The sequence below is a fragment of the Camellia sinensis genome, chromosome 1, assembly GCF_055761805.1.
Source record: "Camellia sinensis isolate YWXY chromosome 1, ASM5576180v1, whole genome shotgun sequence".
In the NCBI taxonomy this organism is placed as follows: Eukaryota; Viridiplantae; Streptophyta; class Magnoliopsida; order Ericales; family Theaceae; genus Camellia; species Camellia sinensis.
Genome location: NC_138961.1, coordinates 121553786 through 121578067, shown reverse-complemented (window position 1 = coordinate 121578067; position 24282 = coordinate 121553786). Strand labels below are relative to the sequence as shown.

Below are 24282 nucleotides of genomic sequence, written 5' to 3'. Positions count from 1 at the left end.
GGATGTGGTAACCGGTAATGGCGCGTAGCTGATGGTGTTCACCGGAGTTAGTAGTCAGATGTCATTAGAGAACACAAGGTGGTTAGGAGGAGGCCAAAAGGTGACCGAAAGTCACAACGGTGACGGCCCACTGATTAGAAAGTTGCCGGAGGTTGGTTGGAGCTCACCACCCACTGACAGCATGGGATGGTGGCCAAAGGTGGTGGGTGAGAAGAGACAGTAAAAGCTTACTTCAAAAACAAGTAAAAATAACTTTTTTTGTGTTTTCAAAAATTTTGAAAACTTTGAAATCAATTTCATTTTTTTAAAACGAAAACAACATATCAAATAAGTTTTCGTTTTTTACAAATAAACAAAACTTCTTTAACTATTTATTTTTTTAATTTTCATATTTTTATATTTTGATTAATTTGGCACACAATAGGTGTTCATTCATACTAGTAATATACACATATATGAGCATGGCAAGCTTCAGTTTTGTGAGAGAACATGTCCTTTTTTTTTCTTTTTTTTTTTTTTGGCGATTGTGTTTCCCCTCCATTAACCTTCGTCGAAACATTTTAGAGTGAGTAAACCTCAAATCTTGGGTCTTATCCACCAGGCCAACTCTCCTTGGCAATAAAATTCTTAAGATGACAGACCGCAGGAAATAAACCTGTTTTAGAAGGCTTGTTCAGACTGTGAAAACTTAATTTGTTGCACACGACTTAACCCATAATATCCTATATATCAAAAATAAAAATAAATAAACAAATAAAAACAGCCATTTTGGTGATTTTGGCTATAATTTCATCAAGCTAACTTCTGAGCCCAATTTGACGCTAATTAAATTAAATTTACATACAAAGAATTAAATAATAAGAATTTACACATAAGCACAGTAGAGCCAACTTCTGATGAGAATAATGGATATACCAGTGAATCAAAATACAGAATTATCTAGCACCAATAATATATTTCTTTGGTCCCTCGTCAAGATAATGTTGGGAATGATTCGCACCAATATTTATTTATTTTTTAATTTTCATTTTTATTTTTATCTAGTTTTTTAATCTTGTACTAATGAAACACATCAAATAATATGCAAATTTTAATTATTCAAATTTAATCAACCATTTATCTAACGGTATAATAGTTGGTTCCAAAAAAATTGTTTCTTCGAAGTTGGTAGATCAAATTATAAGTTGATGCCACTAATTTCTTGTTATTGCAGGATCAAATTAACCTAATCTTTCATTCTTTTAATAAAAAATATTCCCATTTTTAGCCATTTAACGTCAATTTAAAAGGTCTACTATTTTCTCAGATTTTTTATATCCACGAGTGTAACATTCTCAATGCTGGACAAGCAGTTTGACACCACCGCAGCTAAAAACTATGACACATCATAAATCTCCAAACTATCAAATACCATCCATTAAAACTCCAGATTGATCCAAACTACGACTTGTAAAGAATAGAATTATGCAAATTGTTCTTTTCATTGAGATTTTCAATCGTTCCACGACACTATACCTTGAACCAAGAATTAAGCAAACTGCGATCAACTCAGCCAAAAAACATAAATAAATGAAGTTTACCGGATGACCAAAATGTTACAAAAGTTCCTTATCAACTGAACAGTCAGAACAGATAACAGCCAAAATTGGATGAAAAAAAGGGGAGATAGAGAGAATTTGCAGCACTAGGACTTGAGAAGAGCCATCTACCATAATCAAAATTGCTCCTCTTCATGTGTTTCTCAAAGAACAAGTGTCTCCACCAAGTCAAGCAAGACTTCAAACCCGTCTGTCTTGTCATGAAGTTGCATAGTGATGATGTAGAACATACTTCACCACTTCATAAAATGAAACCACAATCCCAACAGAAGGCCCTGCACGCCCAACACGAGGACCCGCACCTGTAAACAGTCCCTTCATCCCTCCATCTCTGCATCAAACAAAATTTTAGATTCAGACATGTAATTTGGCACCAGTGAACATTATACAATGGCTTTTGTTATTATTTAAAAAGAAAAAAAAAAGATTTTAGTTTGTCAATCAAAAAGATGAACTGTTAGTTGCTCGACCTCTCTCTCATGCAACCAAATAGAGCGGCCAAAATAGAGATCACTTATTTAGGGTTACACTGGCATATATGACACATTAGTACAATTCTGAATTATATCTCAACATGCAAGAAGCCCACCTACAAGGGTTTTTTTTTTTTTTTTTTTTTTTGGAAAATAAAAATAAATAAATAAATAAAAAATAAGAACAACAAAAAGAGGACAGTTCACAAACAAATTCTCAACATGCAAAGAACAGTGTGCACTCATATATGTTAAGTAGAGATATACCTCCACACTTCCATCAGTGTTTGCCTTGTTGTCATCCTAAGTGCCCTAGCGGGATCCTTCTGAAAAGTGGCCAAATATACAAAAGGAAAAATATACATGTTAGAAGATCTAATTTAAAACATTGAACTAGTATGCACACATTCCGGTCTTTTATGTTAAATGCCACTTCTAAATTCTGATAGTTTTGATAACGCTTTCTGAATGGAATTCTAGTATTGGTCTTACAGTTAAAACATGAGGTTTTTAAAGACTATCCATTCTTCCTAACCTACAACAGCAACTCATGAAGATTGTAGTTATGGGTGTCCAACCTCACCATGTGGCATTGCCAAATCATATCCAGATAGGCATCACCGAAAATGTGGCACCACATGTCAGCCTCGTGAGGTGGCATGTGGACAAATGATATCTCTCCATGTGCTCCATACCAAGGTTGAGCTATGCTGGTCAAGGCAAAAAGGTGCATGGTACCTCTGCCTTACACCTAGTAACTGAGCAACGAGGCATGCACTAGACTGCTTGCAGTTATACTCAGCTGAGCCAAGGACTCTCCACTGAAGCAGCCGCCCACCCTACTAATGACTTTCATGCATGGTGCCTCCTTGGCTTGATTGGATAGTCCTCTACCTAGTGTGTCCTCTCTTATCATTGTTCCCTCCAAGACTAAGGCACACTCTCCGACCACGTGTGCCCCTTTCATGACATTCACTCGGTGTCACCTTGGGATGTGCTATAAAGCACGGACACCTCCCCGAGGGCTATGTATCAGTGTCGGACATGTGTCGAACATCGACACGCTATGGGCATGCGTCCGACACTCTCATGAAGGTGTCCCTTTTTTTTGTTTTTGAATTTTTTGCAGTCGGACACGTTTCGGACACTAGTATGGGGTACAAAACATAATTTCTGAAACTTGTAAGCGGGGGTCAAATTGTAAAAAACAAAGATTGAAAAAATTAACCTAGATTGAAGAGTAGAGACAAAGAGAAGAGACGAGAGAAAGGGCTGAGGCTACTCACAGTTCACTGCAACAAATCAAAGGTATGTCTTCTTCTTTATCTATTTTGTTCTTTTCTTCTCTTCTCCTTCGATTCTCTTCCTTTTCTTGTTCGATCTGCTTGTTCAATTACTCTCTCTCTCTCTCTCTCTCTCTCTCTCTCTCTCTCTGACTCATTTTTTTGGTTGCTCTTTCTTTGTCGCACTCTCTTTTTGTCTCTATGTTTTTGTTCTTTGACTCTTTGTTTTCTCTCTGTCACTCTCTCTCTCTCTCTCTCTCTCTCTCTCTCTCTGAATGTAACCTCTCTCTCTCTTTGATTATTTATATTTTCTTTTTTTTTTTCCTTTTTTACTGAATGTAACCCCCTTTTTTATCTCTGTGGGTTTTTTTTTTTTTTTTGGCTTTTCTCTCTGTCTCTCTGATTATTTATTTTCTTTTGTTTTTTTTGTCTAATCAGTTTTATTTGAAGAAAAAAAATCAAATTGTTGAGGTTGTTAATTTTAATGATATGTGTTTATTAATTTTATTATAGGAACTAATTTTTTATTCTGAAATATGGAATGCAATTTGGAATGACATTTTATGTATTGATGGAATGCAATTTTTATGTTATTTGTGAATGATAAGACGTTTTAACTATGAAATGTTATATATATATATATATATAATTTAGAAGTTTTATTTTGTATTTTTTTTTTTTTTACCTTTTGATACTATTTTTTTTGAATAATTTTACGACATAATAAAAAAAATTTAATTATATATATTGAGCGTGACCCCAGTGTGTCGCGTCCTCATCTATGTTACACGGACGTGGGTACGGGTATCGGGTGCGGTTGCGTATCTAGGGGTCGGACACTTCAAAATTAAAAATTAAGAATACGTGGATATGTATATCCAAATTTGGATACAGGTATGGGGATACGTTAAATATATATATACATAGATATTTTTAAATATAATTATTAAGATGAGTTATATTATATAAATAACAAATAATTATTTTACATATATGTGTTTATTTATTTTTATTAATATATATAAGTATATATTATCTTATAAATATATTATATGTTATACAATAATTATTATATAATATATAATAATAATTGTTATTATTATAGTTATTATAATAATAGTTGTTAACTATTACTATTATTATTTTATATAGATATATACGAATAGATGTCAATCAGTAAATGAGTAAATGCAAAGTCACGAATAAAACGAGAGAGAGAGAGAGAGGGAGAGAAGAGAAGCGAAGCGAGGCGATGCGATGGATCGATCGCAATTGCGATCACGATCGCGAGGGAGAGAGAGAAAGCGAGAGAGAGAGAGAGTCGTCTGGGGTGTTCGACTGTTCAATCGACTGATGGAGCTTCGATCTTCGACTGGATCAACCGGATGGAGCTCCGACTGGAGGTCATCGATCTTCGACTTCCACTGGATCGATTTCAACCAGGTTCTCTCTTGCTCTCTCCTCTTTCATTTCTTTTGCTGTCTGTAAAGAGCCGTGTCCGAGAGAGAACAGCCGAATCCGACACAGATCCCACACCCGCCCCCGTGTCGTGTCGTGTCATGTCGACACGGGTACTTTGCCCCAAAGTGGCGAGTCCATGTAACACAGGTCCTCATTTTTTGAAAATTTGTGTATCCGTGTCGTGTCCAGCGTCCGTGTCCATGCTTCTTAGAGGATGTGCTTTTGTATAATTGAATAAATAAGCAATATTCACATGTTGCCATATTTGTGAGCACATGTGCAAGTGTCTGGGAAAACTACTCATGTATCCTCCCAGATAACAAGTGTGCATTTCAACCACAAACAGGGGACTGAACCAAAAACTGAACTAGTGTTAGAAAACAATAAAACCGGGTCATATGAACATAACACATTTAACTCTTTAGAAAATTTTTTAGTCAGATTTCAAATGGCTCCAGCTCAACATCCCAGTAATGGAGTACGCTACTAGTGTTTTGCTTGTTCTGTGCATCATATGATGTGAGCACTTGTAGCAAGTTAGTGAATGAAATTCTTTCAACTTCGAAGGCAAAGAGGAGCCCCATAGTGACTGCTGATGATGTATTCCCATAGAAGGGAAGAAATAGAAGAACATGATAGAAACCGAGGAAAGATGAGAGTAGTCTACTCCCTGTATGTGTTTGTAATGTCTCAAGTCTCTCACGCACAAACAAAAAAAGGAACTCCAGCAGCACGTGTCCCACCATCAGCTAAGAAGTCACAAATATGGCAGCTAGCAGAGAACATATGCCATTATCGTTACACATCATCTTTATTAACACTTTTATACCTTTAAAAACGGGGAGGCGCACTTAATCTACAATTGAAATAAGACAAATGGATTACAGCTTTTAGGCTCTTGGAAAAGAATACGTGGTATCTCCAAGAAAATAGGCTGGAGTCTCATCAACGTATTCAATAAAAAAAGGGTGACCCAGTACATGGGGCTCCTGTTAAAGCAAGGTCTAGGGAGGAGCAAGATAAACACACAGGCTTACTCGTATTTCTAAAGAGACTGTTTTCATGACTCGAACCTCCACCATTAGGATGCTAACAGCAAGCCTTACGGTAAGGCCAAATCACCCTATACTAAATGATTAAACAAAATAATATGATAAAACATAGGAGTGCATCCGAATGCACCAGCATTAAATGTAATTCTAATGAAAATGAACAATCTCTACAATGCGCTAATGCAAGACAGAAGTTCAGTTTTGAGAAGGAAAAAACCTCTATCTGCCTCCGGGTTTTTGCAACATCTAATGGACATGTAGCAGTAGCAGCAAGGCTTCCTGCAACAAAACCAGCAGAGAAATTTGCCCCAAGGACAGTGACTGCATTGGATTCATCACCTGTTAGACTAAGAAGTCTTCTTCTGATCTGACCAGATTATTAAACAAAACAAAAATTTAGAATATACAGAATACATGGACAAAACATATTAAAACAATTTTAAAAGAAGAAATTCTCACTGGCTCAAGGGTTCCCCAACAGATTGCAGAGAAAGGGACATCACGAGCAAGCTGTGCCCCAAGGCCTGTCCACAGGACACGATAGTTCTGCACTGAAATGAGAAGGCTAAATCAATTACAACTGAGAAATTTCCGGGGCAATCATCATTCAACAATAGGGAAAATTCAACGATGTTTCCAAGTTTGATTTTATAAAAAGAACAACACTGCCAAACAAAATATTTTGCATGAAAGGCTAGAGATTCCAGATCCAATACAGTGAGAAAGATAAGATACAAGTTCAAAATCTAAGTAACAGACACGGAAACGCGACAAGACACGGACACAACACTAACATGCCGACATGTAGATTTTCAAAAAATGCGGGGCACAACACACTTGGGACACGATAAAATTTTATATTTTCACAATTTATTATATGTTATATATATGAATTATTTATTCAAAGATAATGCAAAATGTGTAACGTAATATTGATTACATTAAAAAAAACTATATTTCAATACAATATAACTATGGAACATTGTAATACATCTTATAAATATTTCAAAACATTAGTAGCATGAAGGTACTCATCACATTAATGTGTTCGGATGAATCAAGAAGTGTCACCTACGGGTCCACGAAGTGTCGATAAAGTGTCTGATATTATAAATTTGATTATTTAATTAAGACACATTAAAGAAATGTTGGACATGCATTTGGGGGAGTGTCTAAAGAGTGTCGTGTCGGACACAAGTGTCAAACATGATACACTTCCTCGGTAGAAGTGTCCATGTTTCTTATTTCAAAACAAAGGTGGAAATCCGATTTTTTCCATCAAATGCCATAGAATCTAGGACGCATAGATACGGATACGATATGATACCAAGATTATTAAAATTGGGATCCTAAGTAGGATCGGTGAGAGGGCCTCGTGGATCAAATCGTAGGATCGGATCGAAAATTGTAAGATCCTACTTTCTATTAAGAAAAAGATAAAAATACAAATTAGAATGATACATATTAAAAATAAAGTGAAAAATCACAAAATCTATGATCCTGCTTGCAATCCTACACGATCCTACTTGCAATCTTGTTATAACATCAATCCTACAACGATCTGGATCGTTTAGCAATGTAGGATTGTACAATCCTACGATCCAGATCGCGATTTTAATAACCATGTATGATACAGATATAGAGATACGACAAAGCCTACAAAAATAAAATACTACAAGCACGCCTCAAAAATGAATAAAAAGAAAATATTTGTTTCAACCAAAAAATTAAATAAATGTATAGCAATTTAGTTTGGATGTGGGATTATAAAAGTGTATAACGGAAACCCAAAAATGAATAGAAAGAAAATATTTGTTTCTCTCTATATAAAAGAGACAAAATTGAGTGTGCTTTTTTAATTGCATTTTTGAATTAGCAAGATAGCAACAAAAAAATCTCATACTTATACTAATCAGCAACCTTGTGATTAGTATGTTACATGGACTCGAGTACGGGTGGTAGGTGCAGGTGCATATCTAGAGGCCGGGCTCATCAAATCTCAAATTCAATAATACGCAGACTTGGCAAAAAAGAGTAATATTTTTATATTTTTAATCTATTAGAAAAATGATGTGTAACATAGAGTGCCAAAAAAATGTTTTATAAAAATTATACAACAAATGATGCATATAGTGTTAAATACAACTACATAAAATATGTTAGATGGAAAGTATCAGACACTGTTGGCCTAGACACATGTTCATCAGAAAAACAAAAAAACTATCAGACACTAATCTTACACCATTGTCTAAGTGTTAGACATCTGACTTGGGTAATTGATTCATTTCGAAGAGTCTATGTAACGTAGGTGATTACACATGTCGGTTCAAATCCACACGTTTCAAAATTTAAAGCCTAGTAGCAACAATAGTAACATGCATAGATGAGATAACACGTGTCAATGTGTGTCAATGCACTCAAAGTGATGACAATGGTGGCACTTTCGAAGCAATTTCACTTTTCTTTTCTTCCACTCTTCTCCACTGGTTACCTAATAATCATGGACACAGACACGTGACATGACAATTTTTAAAAAATATTGGACACAACGCATGAGAGACTTGCACAAAATATATAATTTTATATATTTATTATATGTCACATTTATGAATATATCATTCCAAGACAACAACTAGATACAATATAACACTAATTTTTATAAATTGACATTATTTTTCTTTTATCATCGTATTCAAAGTTGTTTTGTTCAAACTTATAATTAGCTTTGTGTGTCTAATCAATAGGCGCATATGTTTAAGCAATTGACACAAGTGTGCAAATATAGTCTAAGTCATGTCTAGATGAGGTGTCGATAAGTGTCCGACGAGTATCGGTGTCAAACACGGACACGCCACATTTTTGGAAGTGTTCTTGCTTCTTAGCCGATTACCGCCGATTACCGCCGCCACCAACACCCACACCCCCAACTACTACCATCAGTTGTATATCGCCACCATTAACCACACCCCATTCCCACCATCCACCCCCTATTTTCTATCACTCATCTCCTGTACTGTCATGTGACACTCTCTCTCTTCCATTATGGCCACAACCTCACTGCATTCTAGTTAAGATGGGTTTCGTTGGTGGGTTGTAATTCAACAATGATCGATTTTGGTTCATGCGTGCCCAGGCACACACAGCTTTTGGGAGTCACTAGGAAGGTGTTGGATTACGGTGGAGATTTTGTTAGAGAGAATAGCTGAGAGAAGGAGACTAGAAAGGGGAAGAGAGATGTTTGGTTATTAGTATAGGATTATTAGTAAGGGGTGTTTGGTTATATGCATCAAAAAAAGCTAGATCTCTTATAGTTTTGTGTGTTTTTTCAATTTAATTTAAGTTTATGTAAGAAAACAATGTAAAATAGAGAATTGTATATATGATTGTATTATTGATTGATTTGTGTATTATGTATATTACAAGGATTCCTATTATATAGGAGAGGATTTGGGAGTAGGTGAGGAGTAGGTGTAGGTGGTAGTGGAGGTGGTAGGTGGAGTGGGTGGTAGTGGAGGTGGTAGGTGGAGTGAGTGGTAGTGGTAATTTACAATTTACATTAACAGCCCCCCTCAAACTCAAGGAGGATAGGCACTAGCCAACTTGAGTTTGGAGAGAGTCACAAAACAGAAAAATAAACTGATAAATAAAACAGGATAGGAGACACGGTATGGTCGTGTCAGACCGTTGTAGGAGACACAGTGTGGTCGTGTTAGACCGGTGTAGAAGACAGTTTACGGGGTCATGTCGGACCGATGTAGAAGACAGTTTACGGGGTCATGTCGGACCGTTGTAGCAGAACAGCTTACGAGGTCATGCCGGACCAATGTAGCAGCTGACCGGAATCAATGTCGGGACAGTTTATGGGGTCATGTCAGACCGATGTAGAAGGACAGTTTACGGGGTCATGTCGGACTGATGTAGAAGACAGTTTATGGGGTCATGTCGGACCGTTGTAGCAGGTTGTGGTGGTGCACCAAGGGGGCGACTTAGGGAGTGCGCCATGAGCGACTTATACATGATACTGTGTATAACCCCCCCTCAAACTCAAATAGGGGTGAAGATAGAAACCTATTTGAGGTTGAAACAAAGGGATTGATAAAGCTGACCGGTGTAGAAGACACTGTATGAGTGTGTATATAGGCTGCCCAAAAGATAAACATGGATGTAGATATCGAGCCCTCAAAAGTCGTGCCCTCAAAAGGTGTGCCCAATCTGTCAAAAGGCGTGCCATCAAAAGGCGTGCCCGATGCATCAAAAGGCGTGCCCGATGCATCAAAAGGCATGCCAGATATGATGGCGAGGCACGTGAGTGCCTTGGCTGGCGTGCCCGTTTGTCTGGCGTCAAGAGGCGCGCGATGCGCGTGGCTGCCTCGGCTATTTAACCAAGACGGAGACTGAGGCCGAGGCAGAAGACAAACAACTTGCGAAGAAAAACTTCTGAAAAACGCTTCGCTGTGCTGAGAGAGATAGTCTGTAACACTCTGTTGCGAGAGATGGCTTCGTCGTCCCGTGGTCTGCTGACTCTCTTTCCCGACCTCAACGAGTCAACAAGAGAGATAACGGGTGCGGTGTCCCGTGAACCTCAACCAAACACCACTGGGTTTGCTCCGTTGAACTTTCCGATGCAGTCGGTGGAGCAAAAAATGGCAGTGCAAACGGATGTGGAGGCGAATCAGTATACTTTGAAGGCATGTGTGGAGTCCATGACGGCGGTCACAAACTTGTCGCACCGGCTGCAGAGTAGGACAAATGAGGTGCAGCAATTAAACGCCCAACTGGCTCTGCTCCAACGCATGTATAAGGATGCGCGAGCAGAGATAAGTGTGCTAAAGACGGAAAACAAGGAGCTGAAGCGGAAGGCCACCGTGATGTTCCGATTTGGAGGGCCGCCATATGCTGCAGTGGAGGAGCAGGGAATAGTGATCATGCCCAGTGAAGTGGGTGACACGAAGGCAACACCGGCAAGGGCCGCCCAGGACGGAGGCAAGAAGAAAAGACCGGCGGCAGAGTAGGTCGGTGGGTGGCCGTCTGCAGAAAAGAAAACAAATCTTTTGGTGTTGTGTTTTGGTTTTTTTTTTTTTTTTTTTGTGTAAAATTGTGATCGGGGTTGATCCCTGAGATGAATAAAATATGGTTTGGTGTGCAAAGCTATATGGTATGAATGGAATTTGAAAAAGATTAAAAATAATGTGAAAGCAAAATAAAGAAAGAAAAATAAGAAGAAAGTTGAAATCCAAACGGCAGGGTGTTTTTTTTTTTTTTTTTTTTTGGTGGTTTAATAATAATAATAATAATAATAATAATATATGTATAGATAGAAAAGAAAAGAGAAGAGAAAAAAAGAAAAGAAATTGAATTCAATGTAGATATATGTATATGTTTACATATGAAAATATAGATAGAATATATGATGATGAGATTTTGGGTGGAAAAAATGATAAATTATTGTAAGAGATAGTGGGTGATAAGAAAAAGATGGAAAAAATAGAAGGTTTTTTTTTTTTTTTTTTTTAATAAAAGATAAAAAGTGGGGCGGTGGAAGATTATTATATGATGAGTGGTGTAAACGGGGAGTGTTTGGGTAATATCAAACAATAAAAAAAGATATAGATATAGATATAAAATAAAGAAAGTGGGGGAGAGATGGAAAAGTATGGGTAGAGAGAGAGAAAGTGTGAGGTTGGAGGAGAGAGAAAGAGGGTGGCGTGAGGGACATGCCCATGTGGGGCAATTGCTTTAGCAGCAGTGTCTGTTCCAACATGAATTGTCTCATGGACAACCTTTTTAGACCTCTCAATGGCTTGATCAGTCTCAGTCTCATCCATCATGAATAGAAGATGCCTTTGGCTCCCTAACCTCTCTCCCCCCCAAACCGAGAGAGAGAGATCGAGAGTGGTCTGATTGCCTCAGATCAGTTGAGGGCGACTTCGGCGGCGGCGTGTTCGGCCTGGCGAAGGTGGAGAAGGCGGCGTGGCACAACGCCGAGCTATCTGCGAGGGCGGCGCAGGCAGGGCAGGCTCGGGCGAGGGAGCGGGAGGCCACGGCTGAGATCATCATCGTTGAGAGTAAGGTGGATGAGATCCAAGGGCAATTTGAGAGTAAACTTTTGCATCATCATCTTTCCGGCTGCTGAGGAGCTCGCGCCATGGGCGGCGCGTGGGTGCGTGTTGGCTCTGACTTGGCTAACTCGGGCAATGGCACAGGAGGCCACTGGTTTTGATTGATGAGAGGAAAAGTGGGATCCAACGGTTGTGATCGGATCTGGTGTTGCGGTGGTGAAAGTGTTGTTGAAGAATCTGCCATTGAAGAAGAAATTAGGGAAATTTGAGTTTGTCCGGCGGGCGGCCAAGGCGAGGTTGCCGCCCGCCGGTGAAACAAAATTATTAGGTTCTTAACCTAGCTCTGATACCATGTAAGAAAACAATGTAAAATAGAGAATTGTATATATGATTGTATTATTGATTGATTTGTGTATTATGTATATTACAAGGATTCCTATTATATAGGAGAGGATTTGGGAGTAGGTGAGGAGTAGGTGTAGGTGGTAGTGGAGGTGGTAGGTGGAGTAAGTGGTAGTGGAGGTGGTAGGTGGAGTGAGTGGTAGTGGTAATTTACAATTTACATTAACAGCCCCCCGCAAACTCAAGGAGGATAGGCACTAGCCAACTTGAGTTTGGAGAGAGTCACAAAACAGAAAAATAAACTGATAAATAAAACAGGATAGGAGACACGGTATGGTCGTGTCAGACCGTTGTAGGAGACACAGTGTGGTCGTGTTAAACCGGTGTAGAAGACAGTTTACGGGGTCATGTCGGACCGATGTAGAAGACAGTTTATGGGGTCATGTCGGACCGTTGTAGCAGGTTGTGGTGGTGCACCAAGGGGGCGACTTAGGGAGTGCGCCATGAGCGACTTATACATTTCAGTACAAATTTTAACATCGTTCAAGGTCACGAAAGGGAAGCCAATGTATATTGTCAAGTAAGGGAGTACAGTGTAAATTCAAAGACCAGAGGGGAGGTCCGTGTAATTGTCACAAACTTCAAGGGAGGTCTGTGTAATTAACCCTATATTATTATAAACTACAAGCACGCGTCACCTTGTATTGCTAAATTTTCATCAGTTGCAAGTCAAGTACTCAAAAGAAATTACTAATTTACATGAAGTTCAAATAGGTATCAAAACAAAGAATCATCTTACAATGGTTTTGAAGGTTACTTGGGCTTTTGACATGGGAGACAACTTCAATTAAAGTCTTCCATACACCAGGAGGCTTCTTACCAGTCTGAAACTCCTTAAATGCCTATAAACAACATCAAATCATAAAATAAAAAAATAGGATTTAGAAGCCACCACTTAAAACAATGACGAAAAATAGCTTAATTCTTGTAAACCATCAGAGTTAAACAAGCATGCAGGGAACACTACTATGCCTAAAAAAATACACAATATACAAAATAAAGCATAAGGATAATGACATTTTTAGTTCATTGTTTACAGGTTGTAAATTAAAATGCAAGACTAAACTAAGTTGATATAAAAAAGAAAGTGGGGGGAAAAAAAAAACAAAACAAAACAAACAAAACAAACAGACAGACAAGCTAAACTAAACTAAGCAGAATGTAACCCAAGACGATGGTACATTACACAGTTAGTAATGCCTGCAGAAGCATCTAAGCAAAACAATATACTGAATCCTACAGAAACTGCTCACAATTTCCCTATGCACACAGCAGATATAAAGAATTATTTATATATTAACAAAAAATACTATGGTACCTGCATTCGTGTTCTAGCAAGTTCAATAGGGTAGCAAGTTGTGCAAGCTAATGAGCGTGCCAGTGAACCTGCTATTAAAGGGGCATAAGGTGTCATGCTTGGAATATTCTGCGCCGTGAATTCCTCCAACTGGTTGCAGAAAATGTCATAACATGGCAGGTAGATCCCAACCTACTCAAAAGACAAGGTTGACCATTAATAAGGTCATATAAAGACCAATATAGAGATGGAAATAATGGACTTAACAAGATTCCCAATAATGTATTGGCAACACAACAGGACTTGAGGTCACCAAGGAACTCACAGTTGGTACAGCAAGGGCTAGACCTGCATTTGTGCCTCTCCATAGTCTTGCAAATCCTTCCTGCAAATGAATCGAAATGACTGAAAAACATAAACATTGGGTCTCCAGAGTCCAAATGCAGAAACATAGAATAAAAATGCCTTGTGTGTGATCTGATAACTAATTTAACATCATCAAGGCTTCACAAATCATTAGTTCTACAAGAACACACCAGCATCTAACATCTTCTACCATAAGACTAGAATAATATCAATCTGTGCCAAAAATGACTACAAAACCTACGAACCTGTCGAATGATTTTGTAGAAGACATCTAGAGTTCCCTTGTAATGAAAACAATCAGGAGGACAAATTGATACAGTACCATGAACACCAGCACGGGCGCATGATGGAGAACACCTTAGATCTGCAAACATCTGAATGAACGTATAGTAGAGGCAAATTAATGTCATGTAGCACTGCAGCAGTACAGCATACAACTAAAAAGAACTAAGTCCCCAAAAAGACCATTGAGAAAAGACAGATGTAGGAGATTCGAGCATTTACAACGTTAAAAATAGTAGAAGGGCATATTGACTTTCAAACAACATTTGCATATAGATATAGTAGGCATCGTGTTTCTGTGCCTCAACCATCAGTCATTCCAATCACTTTCGTGTAAATTCTCAATCTGAATTTTGAAAGTAATCAATTTAAACAAGAAACGCAGACTGGAGGTACAAAAGTTTTCTTTGATATGAGGCACAAAATGAATAGAGTACAAACCATGTTTGGTCCAAAAAAGGCCATGCGACTTGTAACATTACTTAGTGGATGAGAGTAAGGAACTCCAGCAGCCTGTGCTTGCAACCTTGTCTGCAAAACAGAATACAACAGAATGTTCAGCAAACATTTAGGTCTTGCAAACTCCTAAAAGTATTCAAAAAGTCAAAAAAATTCCAGGTAGAAATTTTTTATAACTTCAAACACAAACATCATAACCATAATTAACATTCAAGCAAAAAGTAAACAGCCATTCAAGAAGTAATATATCAGGATTGACAATGTCAAGAAATGACCAAATTAATAACACACCAACGCCTTGTTTGATTAACTGGATTAATAGTAAAAGGATTAATAATCCCATGAATTAGTGTAGGATTAGTTATCTAATTAAATTAGTGTATGCATTTATTTATTTATTTTATTTTTTTGGTTTCATACTTGAAATTATGATCCTCAGCCCCTCTAAAATTCGTCAACTTCATCGGATTGAATATCCGTCATATATATAATCCGGTTAATAAAATTTGCAATCAAACATGGGATTGTGAGTCCGTGGACTAACAGTCCCAATCCAATGCTATAATCCTTGTATTCAAACATGTCCCAAATGTATTAAAATGTGATCATATATAGTTGAATTCAAATAACCATTCCATACATATGCAACGGTACAAATGAAGAAAAACAATAAAGAAGCCAATATAGTGATTCAATGAATATGATTACACCCATCCATGGATTTTTACATTTTATTTTATAAAAAAAATATATATATATATATATATATATATATCTTTTTCTTTTATAAAAAAAGCTGAAAACACATGGTTCGTAGTATGCACCACAAACTACACGCAATATTCGACAGCAAATTATGTATCTAATATAAATATATGAAGAAACCCACAAGAACAAAAATCTAACCAAGGGAGTGGGAGACACTAGCAAGCCAAAATAACCAACAATTACACAGAAACCATAGCAAAATAGCTAATTAGCAACAAACATAAAACACAATATCAAAAGAAAATAAACAGCATAAACGAATAATAAAGAATACAATTGAAAACAAAACAAAAACAAAACCTTGGCAACATCGAGTGGGTTGACAAGGATTGCCGAGAGAAAGGCGGCACCGGCGGCCGAGAAGGCTCTCTCTACAACACCCAATGGACCATCAGATGTGGGAGGTTGAGGAGGAGGAGGAGGAGGATGTGAAGCTTTGATGTCCTCCTCTGTCATCATCGACTCCGTCATCAATGACACACTATCGTCAATTTCAACTCTTGAGGATTCCTCTACACTCATCCATGGATTTTGGGTATGCTCTGATTCTTCTACCATTCTTTCAGATCCCCACCTTAAATCCTTCTCTCTCTCTCTCTCTCTCTCTCTCTCTCTCTGTGCCCAAAACTTCGACCAAAGAGGGGTCAAACTGTGACGGTTCAGGAACAGAATCGAATCAAAAAAAAATAACAAAAAAAATCAGAACTTGTTGATAGAAACATAAAGAAAATAAATGTAATAAAATTACACTTGAAAGAACAAAAATCAGAAAATGAAAACGTAAACAGAACAAAAATAAACCTTTGATGCTATTTGGCCTAAGCTAAAAATGCCAAGGTATTTCTGAAAGCAATCGAAGTTGTTTCCGGGTTCCTTGGAGACGAGGAAATACAAATAGAAAAACACTGAGGAGGAGAAGAGAGGAGTAGAGAAGTCTCTGGAATTAGGGCTGCGTTTGGTGAAGCCCCAAAAAGAGAGCGGAAAAATATGTTTTGGTTCCTTATGTAAGCACTGATGAGATGGTTTTTCTCGAAGGCTAACTAAAATGGGTACATGTGTTTTGACAAACAATGCCTTGGGCTTTTTAGAAGTGTGTTATAATTCACTCCTTAATTTATAACTCATTTTTCTCTTTCACAAAAATTTAATTATAATTAATTTTTAATTAAAAAATTAATTATAATCGTCTTTCTAAAATAATTCTTAATTTAAGTAAATGTGTTTTGACAAACAATGCCTTCGTTTATTAGCGAAAGGTTGGCCGCAGCTTTGTGGCGAAAGGTTGGCCATAGCTTTGTAGGGTTTTTATACATGAGTTGGGGCGGGTTTTATACTTTGCCAATAAATTAAATCCTAATTTTTTAAATTATTTTAATTTAAATTTTAAAATTTTAAAATGACATAAATTTTAACAATATGTGTGTATCGGTTAGTTAATGGAAAATGAACAATTTAGATAATTTAAATATTTTTTTTGTCTTTATTATTATTGACAGTTACCCTTACCGTCATCCATTTCCATCTTTCATCTTTTCCATCCGTTTCACTTCAATGTGTGAATTTGGTAACAAATTAAATTCTAACTTTATAATTATTTCAATTTAAACTTCTAACTTTTAAAATAGTATTAAGAGCTCATTTGGAAAGACACTTTGGGCTAAAATAATCATGTAAGACAAAATAAGTTATTTTGGTCAAATAGAATAAAATGTCACATCTAACTCATAATTATTTTATTTTTTCTCTCACAAAAGTTAAAAATGCCAAAACGTTTATCCCAAATGAGGATTTTTAGTCCCAGATTAAAATAGCAAAAAAGTCAAAAAGCCAGTCACATCTCAAACGAGTTCTAATTTTAACCATCTATAGTTATAACTAATGGAATAAGGATAATTTAGATAATTTTTTTTTTTTTTTTTTATCGGTGGTGCTAGACGACGACAACGACAACAATTATGGATTTGACAAGGGTGGCAGTCAGTTAAGAAATGGAAAGAGTAGCAGTGAACGAGAAAAATGAATGAAGCGGTAGAAGGGGATTGGAGAAGAGAAGAGATAGTGATGGACGAAGGTAAAGGTAAGAGGTGACTATTAATCTCATTTGGTAAGTGTGCGGGGAGCAAATATCCAGGCGAGCCCGCACTCCTTGCTTCCGAGCTCCGTTTCTATCCGATCACCTGCGTGCACAACAGCGGTAAGCTACCCGGCGGTGTGTGGCCGGAAAACCCCTTCGACAATCAAGTTAGCACACACCTGAGGATAGAGAGAATGAAGAGTAAATGGAGTGTAAGTGTTTCTCTTACCAAATGTTCGTCCTTCTAGCATGGGGGGCACAGACTTGCTTATATACCTTCTGTGCCCCAAATCTACTCCCAGTGATCTCTCGACACGTGGTTCTGTTATCCCATCTGTCAGTACAAATCTTGCTGAACATCACCTAACCCGACTGCCAGCCCACTCTACTGGGAGCTCGGCAGCCGAGCTGAATCTTCTCGGCTGTCGACGGCCATGCTGTGTTCCATGCCCAATTGCTCCAAGAACTGAGATCCTTTCCAGCCATGCTCGGCAGCATTCCGGCGGAGCCGACCTTCAGACTGGTCGTACCGGTCAACCAAAGGCCATCCAGCCGGGCTTCTGGCACAAGCTTCTCGACCGGGCTAACGGTGCGCGCCATCGACCGAGCAACGCGTTTACGCGGTTATCACCTGCGCAGATCCAAATGGCTCGGTCCATCTCTGAGTAGCCCCAACTCCAGGCAAATCCAAAGTTATCGCGGCCCAACGCACCATTGGGCCTCCAATTTGCTCGGCCTCTAACTCGGCCCGTAACTGGCTCACAATTCTCCCTCTCAATTACCCCTTAATTCCGTCCGCACAAGCGTGACTGGGATTACCAAATCTGACCGGGGTAACAGTTCCTCGATCCTCGGTTTACAATACGGTAACCGGGCTACTTGACATGCCTGTCTTCAAAACTTGCCCGGTCGATGCCTCGATTCACCATCCTGTCTCTTCAGTACTGACGCCACCGTCAATAGGGACGCGTGTCGTGGGTTGATTGGCCTCGAGCAGCCAAACATCACGTCCGTTCAAATTCAAACTTTTGGCGATCTTATTCATCTCTATAAACATATTGAACCTTCTTTCATTTCAACCTTACCGACTCTCTCTCCTCCTTGCCGATCTAGAGCTTCTGCCTACGCTTGCTTGCCATTGTTGAGTTCGTCTTCGAAGAAGAAGACTTTGCCCTCTCCTGGTAAGCTCTCTGAACCCTTGTTATTACTGTTTTCGTTTCATATTTTTCTTCTTTATAGCACCAAATCCGTAGGTTTAGGGCCTCCCCCACCCAAAACCTTCAATGCCCCTTAGTTTCTTCATTGTTCTTCAATTTCCCTAATGAACAATGAAGATTTGGGGCGGACCGGGCTCCAGATCTTCATTCGATCCAAAAAATTACTCAGACCAAGCAAATCTTTAGTTTGTCCCAACCTTAGGAGAAACCGGGGTAGCAAAAAGGACTTGGCCGCTCGACCGGGCTAATCTCTGGTTCGCTCGGGCAACCGAGCTCCTTGGCTAACATTTATGACCGAGGTAGTTTGGCACAATCCACGACCGAGCTCAACTCTAGCTCGTTTTGCGTGACCGCGCTCCCACTTACAATTACCCTCCATTTTCCTGCAGAGTCCAAGGGGACCAAAAACCAATCCTGAGACTCTCAAGGACCGAGCAGCCATTAATTCCCAGCCTATGCCAAACCACCTCAACCGAGTTAGATTAGTCAGTCAAACATGGGAAAATTTTGCTTCCTTATGGACACACCTGCTGCCTTGGCTACCTTCAGGGAAGAATACGGTATCCCGGCAGACGTCCACATAAAACTCGCCGAGTTGGAAACAACCCCTTGGGGCAGGCTTGACCAATGCCCCTTCACCGTGCTGTCAGTAATTGAAGGAGGCCTCCGCTTCCCGGTCAACCCTCTGATGACCGAATTTCTACGCCGCACCGGGCTAGCACCCACCCAGGTTTCGACCAACACCTACCGAATAATCAATGGCGTGCACGAGCTAAACAACCGGCTAGGAACAAACTTAGGTTTAGCCGAGATACTACGACAATACACCCTTGGGCACACCGGCGACGGCCTGGCCTATTATTTAAAAATAAGACCGGGTAAAGAGAAGATAGTAACCGGCACCCCGGGCAAGGACTTACATGATGACGACTTCTTCTGGGTGTCTGGCAATTATGAAACAGCCGACGTACCGGGCTGGTTCATCTGCAAGAACTTTGGTTCCACATGTAAGCCGCGCTAATTTGCTCGGTTAAGTTCCTGCCTTCAACATTCTATACTTACTATTTTTCCTGTTTCTTTTGCAGCAATTCAAGCCTTGCAATCCAACTACCAATATCCCAACGTTGAATCCATCCGAACCGTGCTCCGTTACAGCCACCGGGATTGTAACGAGTTGCCCGGCTACACTCCAACCTACAGATACTCAGCTCCACGCCGGAGCAAAGTTACAGACTTTCTCCGTGCTCCAACACCTCCTCCGGACCCAACTCTACCGGACGTACCACTAATCCGGCTGACCGAAGAACAAAAGATGGCAAAACGAAGCCGCATCAAGAACCTCCTAACAGCTACCTCAACCGAGATACCGAGCATCACCGCACACTCTCAAGCTGCCGGACAATCCAGCGGCCCCGTGGTCGCCTTGGCATCTCCAAGTGCCGGGCAACCCAGACAAGAAGCTTGCCGGGTTGGCAAAAGGCCTCGCGCAGACCCATTCGCCGAGCTGGTTGCCGAGCAAACCACCGAGCAACCCATCATCACTGTCGACCCAACACCACCGTGGCGACCGCAGTTGAAGCACCGGGGAAAGGACATTCCGGCTACCGTTTCCATCAAGAGCGACAAAGAGCACCTGCTCGCCTTTGACCTTTCCAAAGCCCTTCTCCTACCGAGCGACGTGGTCGGCAGCGACCACGTTCCTGGCACCCGGTTGGTGAAATCTTCTGTTAAGTCCATGGCCAGGGTAAGTCTCAATCTTTCACTAAAATTTTTACCAAGTGTTTGCACGGTTTCTTCTTTGATAAGAATTTCTTCTTGCAGGCCATCCAGAAGCAACACTTGGTCATGGAGCGAATCCATCGACTGCGGCAGAAGGCGAATGACACTGCCGGCCAAGTCCAGAGTCTGCAGACCGAACTCGGCCGAGCAAAGTCCTCACTTCAAATTGCCAATGCTGACAACAACAGGTTGCTCGGCCAGCTTGAGCAGGCCGAGAAGAAGAGAGATGAGCTCCAGGCCGAGCTGGACGCACTCAAGGCGTCAAGGGAGAAGGAGTGCGAAGATGCCAACAACGCCGGCTTCAAGGAAGCCGAGGACAGCTATAAGAAGCAGGTCTTCGCAACTCAAGACATTTATTTCAAAGCGGGCTGGAAGTCAGCCTACGAACATCTCGGTCAAGGTCCTGACACCGATGTGTTTGCCGCTCCCCCGGCTGCCTTCCTACCGGTCTACCTCGTGCCCTATGCCAACGATGTCTTCAGCGCGTTGCAAGTTGAGGCCGAGAAAGAGCTTGCCAAAGAAACTGAGGTCAATGCCGAGAAAGGAAACGGCCAGGAGCAGCCCAGAGAAACTGAGACCGGTGTCCAAGAGCGAACAACGGTCGACCTGGAAGCAGCTGATGACGAATTCTCCAATCTTTCCCCCCTTGTGTAGTTTTCTTTCATTTTTTGCTTTGCACATGTAACCGGGCTCTCTGCCCCTCCTTTTGTACTTTTCTGTTTAATTAATGAAAAAGATCTAGTTTTACCAAGTGTTTGCACGGTCCTAGAGCTGAGTAACTTCAACCGAACAGAATATGTTGGCAAGACAAATTTCATTAATTAACTCATATAACCGGAATAAATCATCTCGGTAGTACACCCAGAGTCGAGCAAAACTTCAAGTCTTTCAACCAGAGTGAACATCCCGGTTGAGAATACCTAAGTTGAACAAAACATCAACTTTGCAACCGGACTAATCATCTCGGTTGAGAGTACCTAAGTTGAACAAAACATCAACTTTGCAATTGGACTGATTATCTCGGTTGAGAGTACCTAAGTTGAACAAAACATCAACTCTTTCAACCGGAGTAAACATCTCGGTTGGGAATACCTAAGTTGAACAAAACATCAACTTTGCAACCGGACTAATCATCTCGGTTGAGAGTACCTAAGTTGAACAAAACATCAACTTTGCAACCGGACTAATCATCTTAGTTGAGAGTACCTAAGTTGAACAAAACATCAACTCTTTCAACCAGAGTGAACATCTCGGTTGGGAATACCTAAGTTGAACAAAACATCAACTTTGCAACCGGACTAATCATCTTGGTTGAGAGTACCTAAGTTGAACAAAACATCAACTCTTTCAACCAGAGTGAACATCTTGGTTGAGAATAACTAAGTTGAACAAAACATCAACTCTTTCAACCGGAGTGAACATCTCGGTTGAGAATACCTAAGTTGAAAAAAAATCAACTTTTCAACCGGACTAATCGTCTCGGTTGAGAGTACCTAAGTTGAACAAAACATCAACTCCTGCAATCGGGGTAAACATCTCGGTTGAGAATACGCAAAACTCAAAGCAACAAAAAATGCCAAGGCAAAGATGAGTCACTTCTATATATTGACAAAAATGAATATTACATGAAGTGTAAGGCAAAAAATTTCTTTGCACAAAAAAGAGGGCAAAAGCTAGAAATAATACAATTTGAGGTTGGCTGCATTCCATGGCCGGGGTATTCCTCTACCATCCAAGTCTTCCAAGTGATATGCCCCCTTGCCCGCCAAACCGGTTATCTTGTAGGGGTCCTTCCCAATTTGCTCATAGTTTGCCATCGCCTGGCACCAGGGTATTGCCCATGACCTTCGCAAGACCCAATCACCCACTTTGAACGGTCTGGGGTGCATGGATTTATTGTATTTCCTTGAAAGCTCTTGTTGGTAGGCGGCCACATGGATAAGAGCCTTTTCCCAGCATTCTTCCACTAGGTCCAATTCCAAGGCCATGGCTTCAGCATTCAGCTCGGGCTCAAAACTTTCACTTCTGAGAGTGGGCATACCAACTTCCAAAGGGATGACCGCCTCCATGCCATATGCCAAAGCAAAAGGAGTTTCCCCGGTAGATCGTCGCGGGGTTGTTCGGTATGCTCAAAGGACACTGGGGAGTTCCTCAGCCCACTTTCCTTTGGCTTTCTCAAGCCTCTTCTTCAGTCCATCAAGAATGGTCTTGTTCGAAACCTCGGCTTGACCGTTGGACTGCGGGTAAGCCGGAGTAGATTTGTAGAATTCGATCTTCAAATCTTCACAAAACCCTCTGAATAGGCGACCGTCGAACTGGGTGCCGTTATCAGAGATCAGAATTTTAGGGATGCCAAACCGCGTGACCACGTTCTGCCAAACAAACCGCTTCACGTCTTTCTCCTTGATTGTAGCCAAAGGCTCTGCTTCAATCCATTTGGTGAAGTAGTCTGTGGCCACGATGAAGAACTTCCGGTTACCTGGTGTTGTTGGGAGCAGCCCCACTATATCTAGCCCCCACATCGCGAAGGGCCAAGGGCTAGTGAGGGAAAGGAGTGCCCTAGCCGGCTGGTAGATCTGGTGGGCAAATTTCTGGCATTTCTCACACTTGCAAACATATTTCTGGGCCGCACAGCCACCAGTAGCCTTGCGAAATAGCTCGATAGGCCAAGGACCTGCCCCCGATATGACTGCCACAGATGCCTTCGTGTATCTCGCAAAGGAAGGCTTCTACGCTGCTAAGGTGCACACACTTCAAGTAAGGGCCGGTGAAAGACTTCTTGTATAAAGCGCCTGATGGAGAGAGCCAAAACTGCTCAAACTTCACCCGCACTTTATGCGCTTCTTTCTTGTCGGCTGGAAGGGTCCGTTCTCTGAGAAAGAGGATTATGGGGTCCATCCAAGAAGGACCTAGCTCGGCACAGAGTACTTCTATTTGTCCGGCCTCCTCAATGCTGGGCCTCGGAAGGAATTCAATCAAAAGAGGGTTGGGAGATGTGCTGTCAACCATAGAAGCAAGGTCGGCCAACTCATCTGTTCGGCCGTTTTCTTCTCGGCCAATCTGTTGGACCCTGATCGCCTGAAATCGCTTGATGAGGTCTCTGACCAGAGTTTGGTACTTCATCATTCTGTCATCCTTTGCCTCATAAACCCCATAAACTTGGTTAACCACAAGCTGGGAGTCACTGTAAACCATTAGTTCGGATGCTTGCATCTGAAGCGCGCTCTTGAGACCGACCAATAACGCTCGTACTCGGCCTCATTGTTGGATGCTGGGAAGCCAAGGGTGATAGAATGTTCAATAGTCAGTCCGTCTGGCAAAATCAGGACTATACCCAGCCCGGCATCGTGACGGTTCGAGGCTCCATCAACAAAAAGTTTTCACATTTCGCCAACAAAGAGCTTCCAGCACTCTGAGGGGTTCTAAGAAGCTTGAAGGTTGATGGGATCACGGTTGCTCGGCTGTTCGACTTCCAGTTCCGTGTTGAGCGGTTCCACTTCAGCCCCCCTTGGTGATTCGGCGCCGGACTCGGCAAGTTGATCCATAATGCTTAAGTCTGTAGGCGAATCGCCAGGTTGTGGTATTATGCCGGCCGCAGGCTCTGTGCTGAGTGGTTCCATTTCTATCCTCCTTGGTGATGGGGTGTCGGACAAAGCAGGTTGGTCAATAACAGCCAACTCTGCCATCGCATCACCGGGTTGTAGTACCGTAT

The 24282-nt window shown here is 40.7% G+C and overlaps 1 protein-coding gene across 2 annotated transcripts; it reads right to left on the bottom strand.

The window, feature by feature from the left end:
* Positions 1–1462: 1462 nt before the first annotated feature.
* LOC114301883 (mitochondrial carrier protein MTM1) lies at positions 1463–16776 on the bottom strand. Of its 2 annotated transcripts, none has more exons than XM_028246835.2 (11): positions 16302–16776; positions 15801–16149; positions 14715–14804; positions 14237–14365; positions 13951–14010; positions 13647–13817; positions 13068–13170; positions 6327–6418; positions 6085–6234; positions 2339–2397; positions 1463–1929 (listed from the first exon to the last, which is right to left on the bottom strand). In XM_028246835.2, exons 2-11 carry the CDS (start codon positions 16056–16058, stop codon positions 1797–1799), a joined length of 1245 nt encoding a protein of 414 aa, XP_028102636.2. In that variant the 5' UTR covers positions 16059–16149; positions 16302–16776; the 3' UTR covers positions 1463–1796. The 2 variants fall into 2 exon arrangements, with proteins under 2 accessions (XP_028102636.2, XP_028102637.2); XM_028246836.2 differs by having other exon boundaries at positions 13086–13170; positions 16302–16555.
* Positions 16777–24282: the final 7506 nt, after the last annotated feature.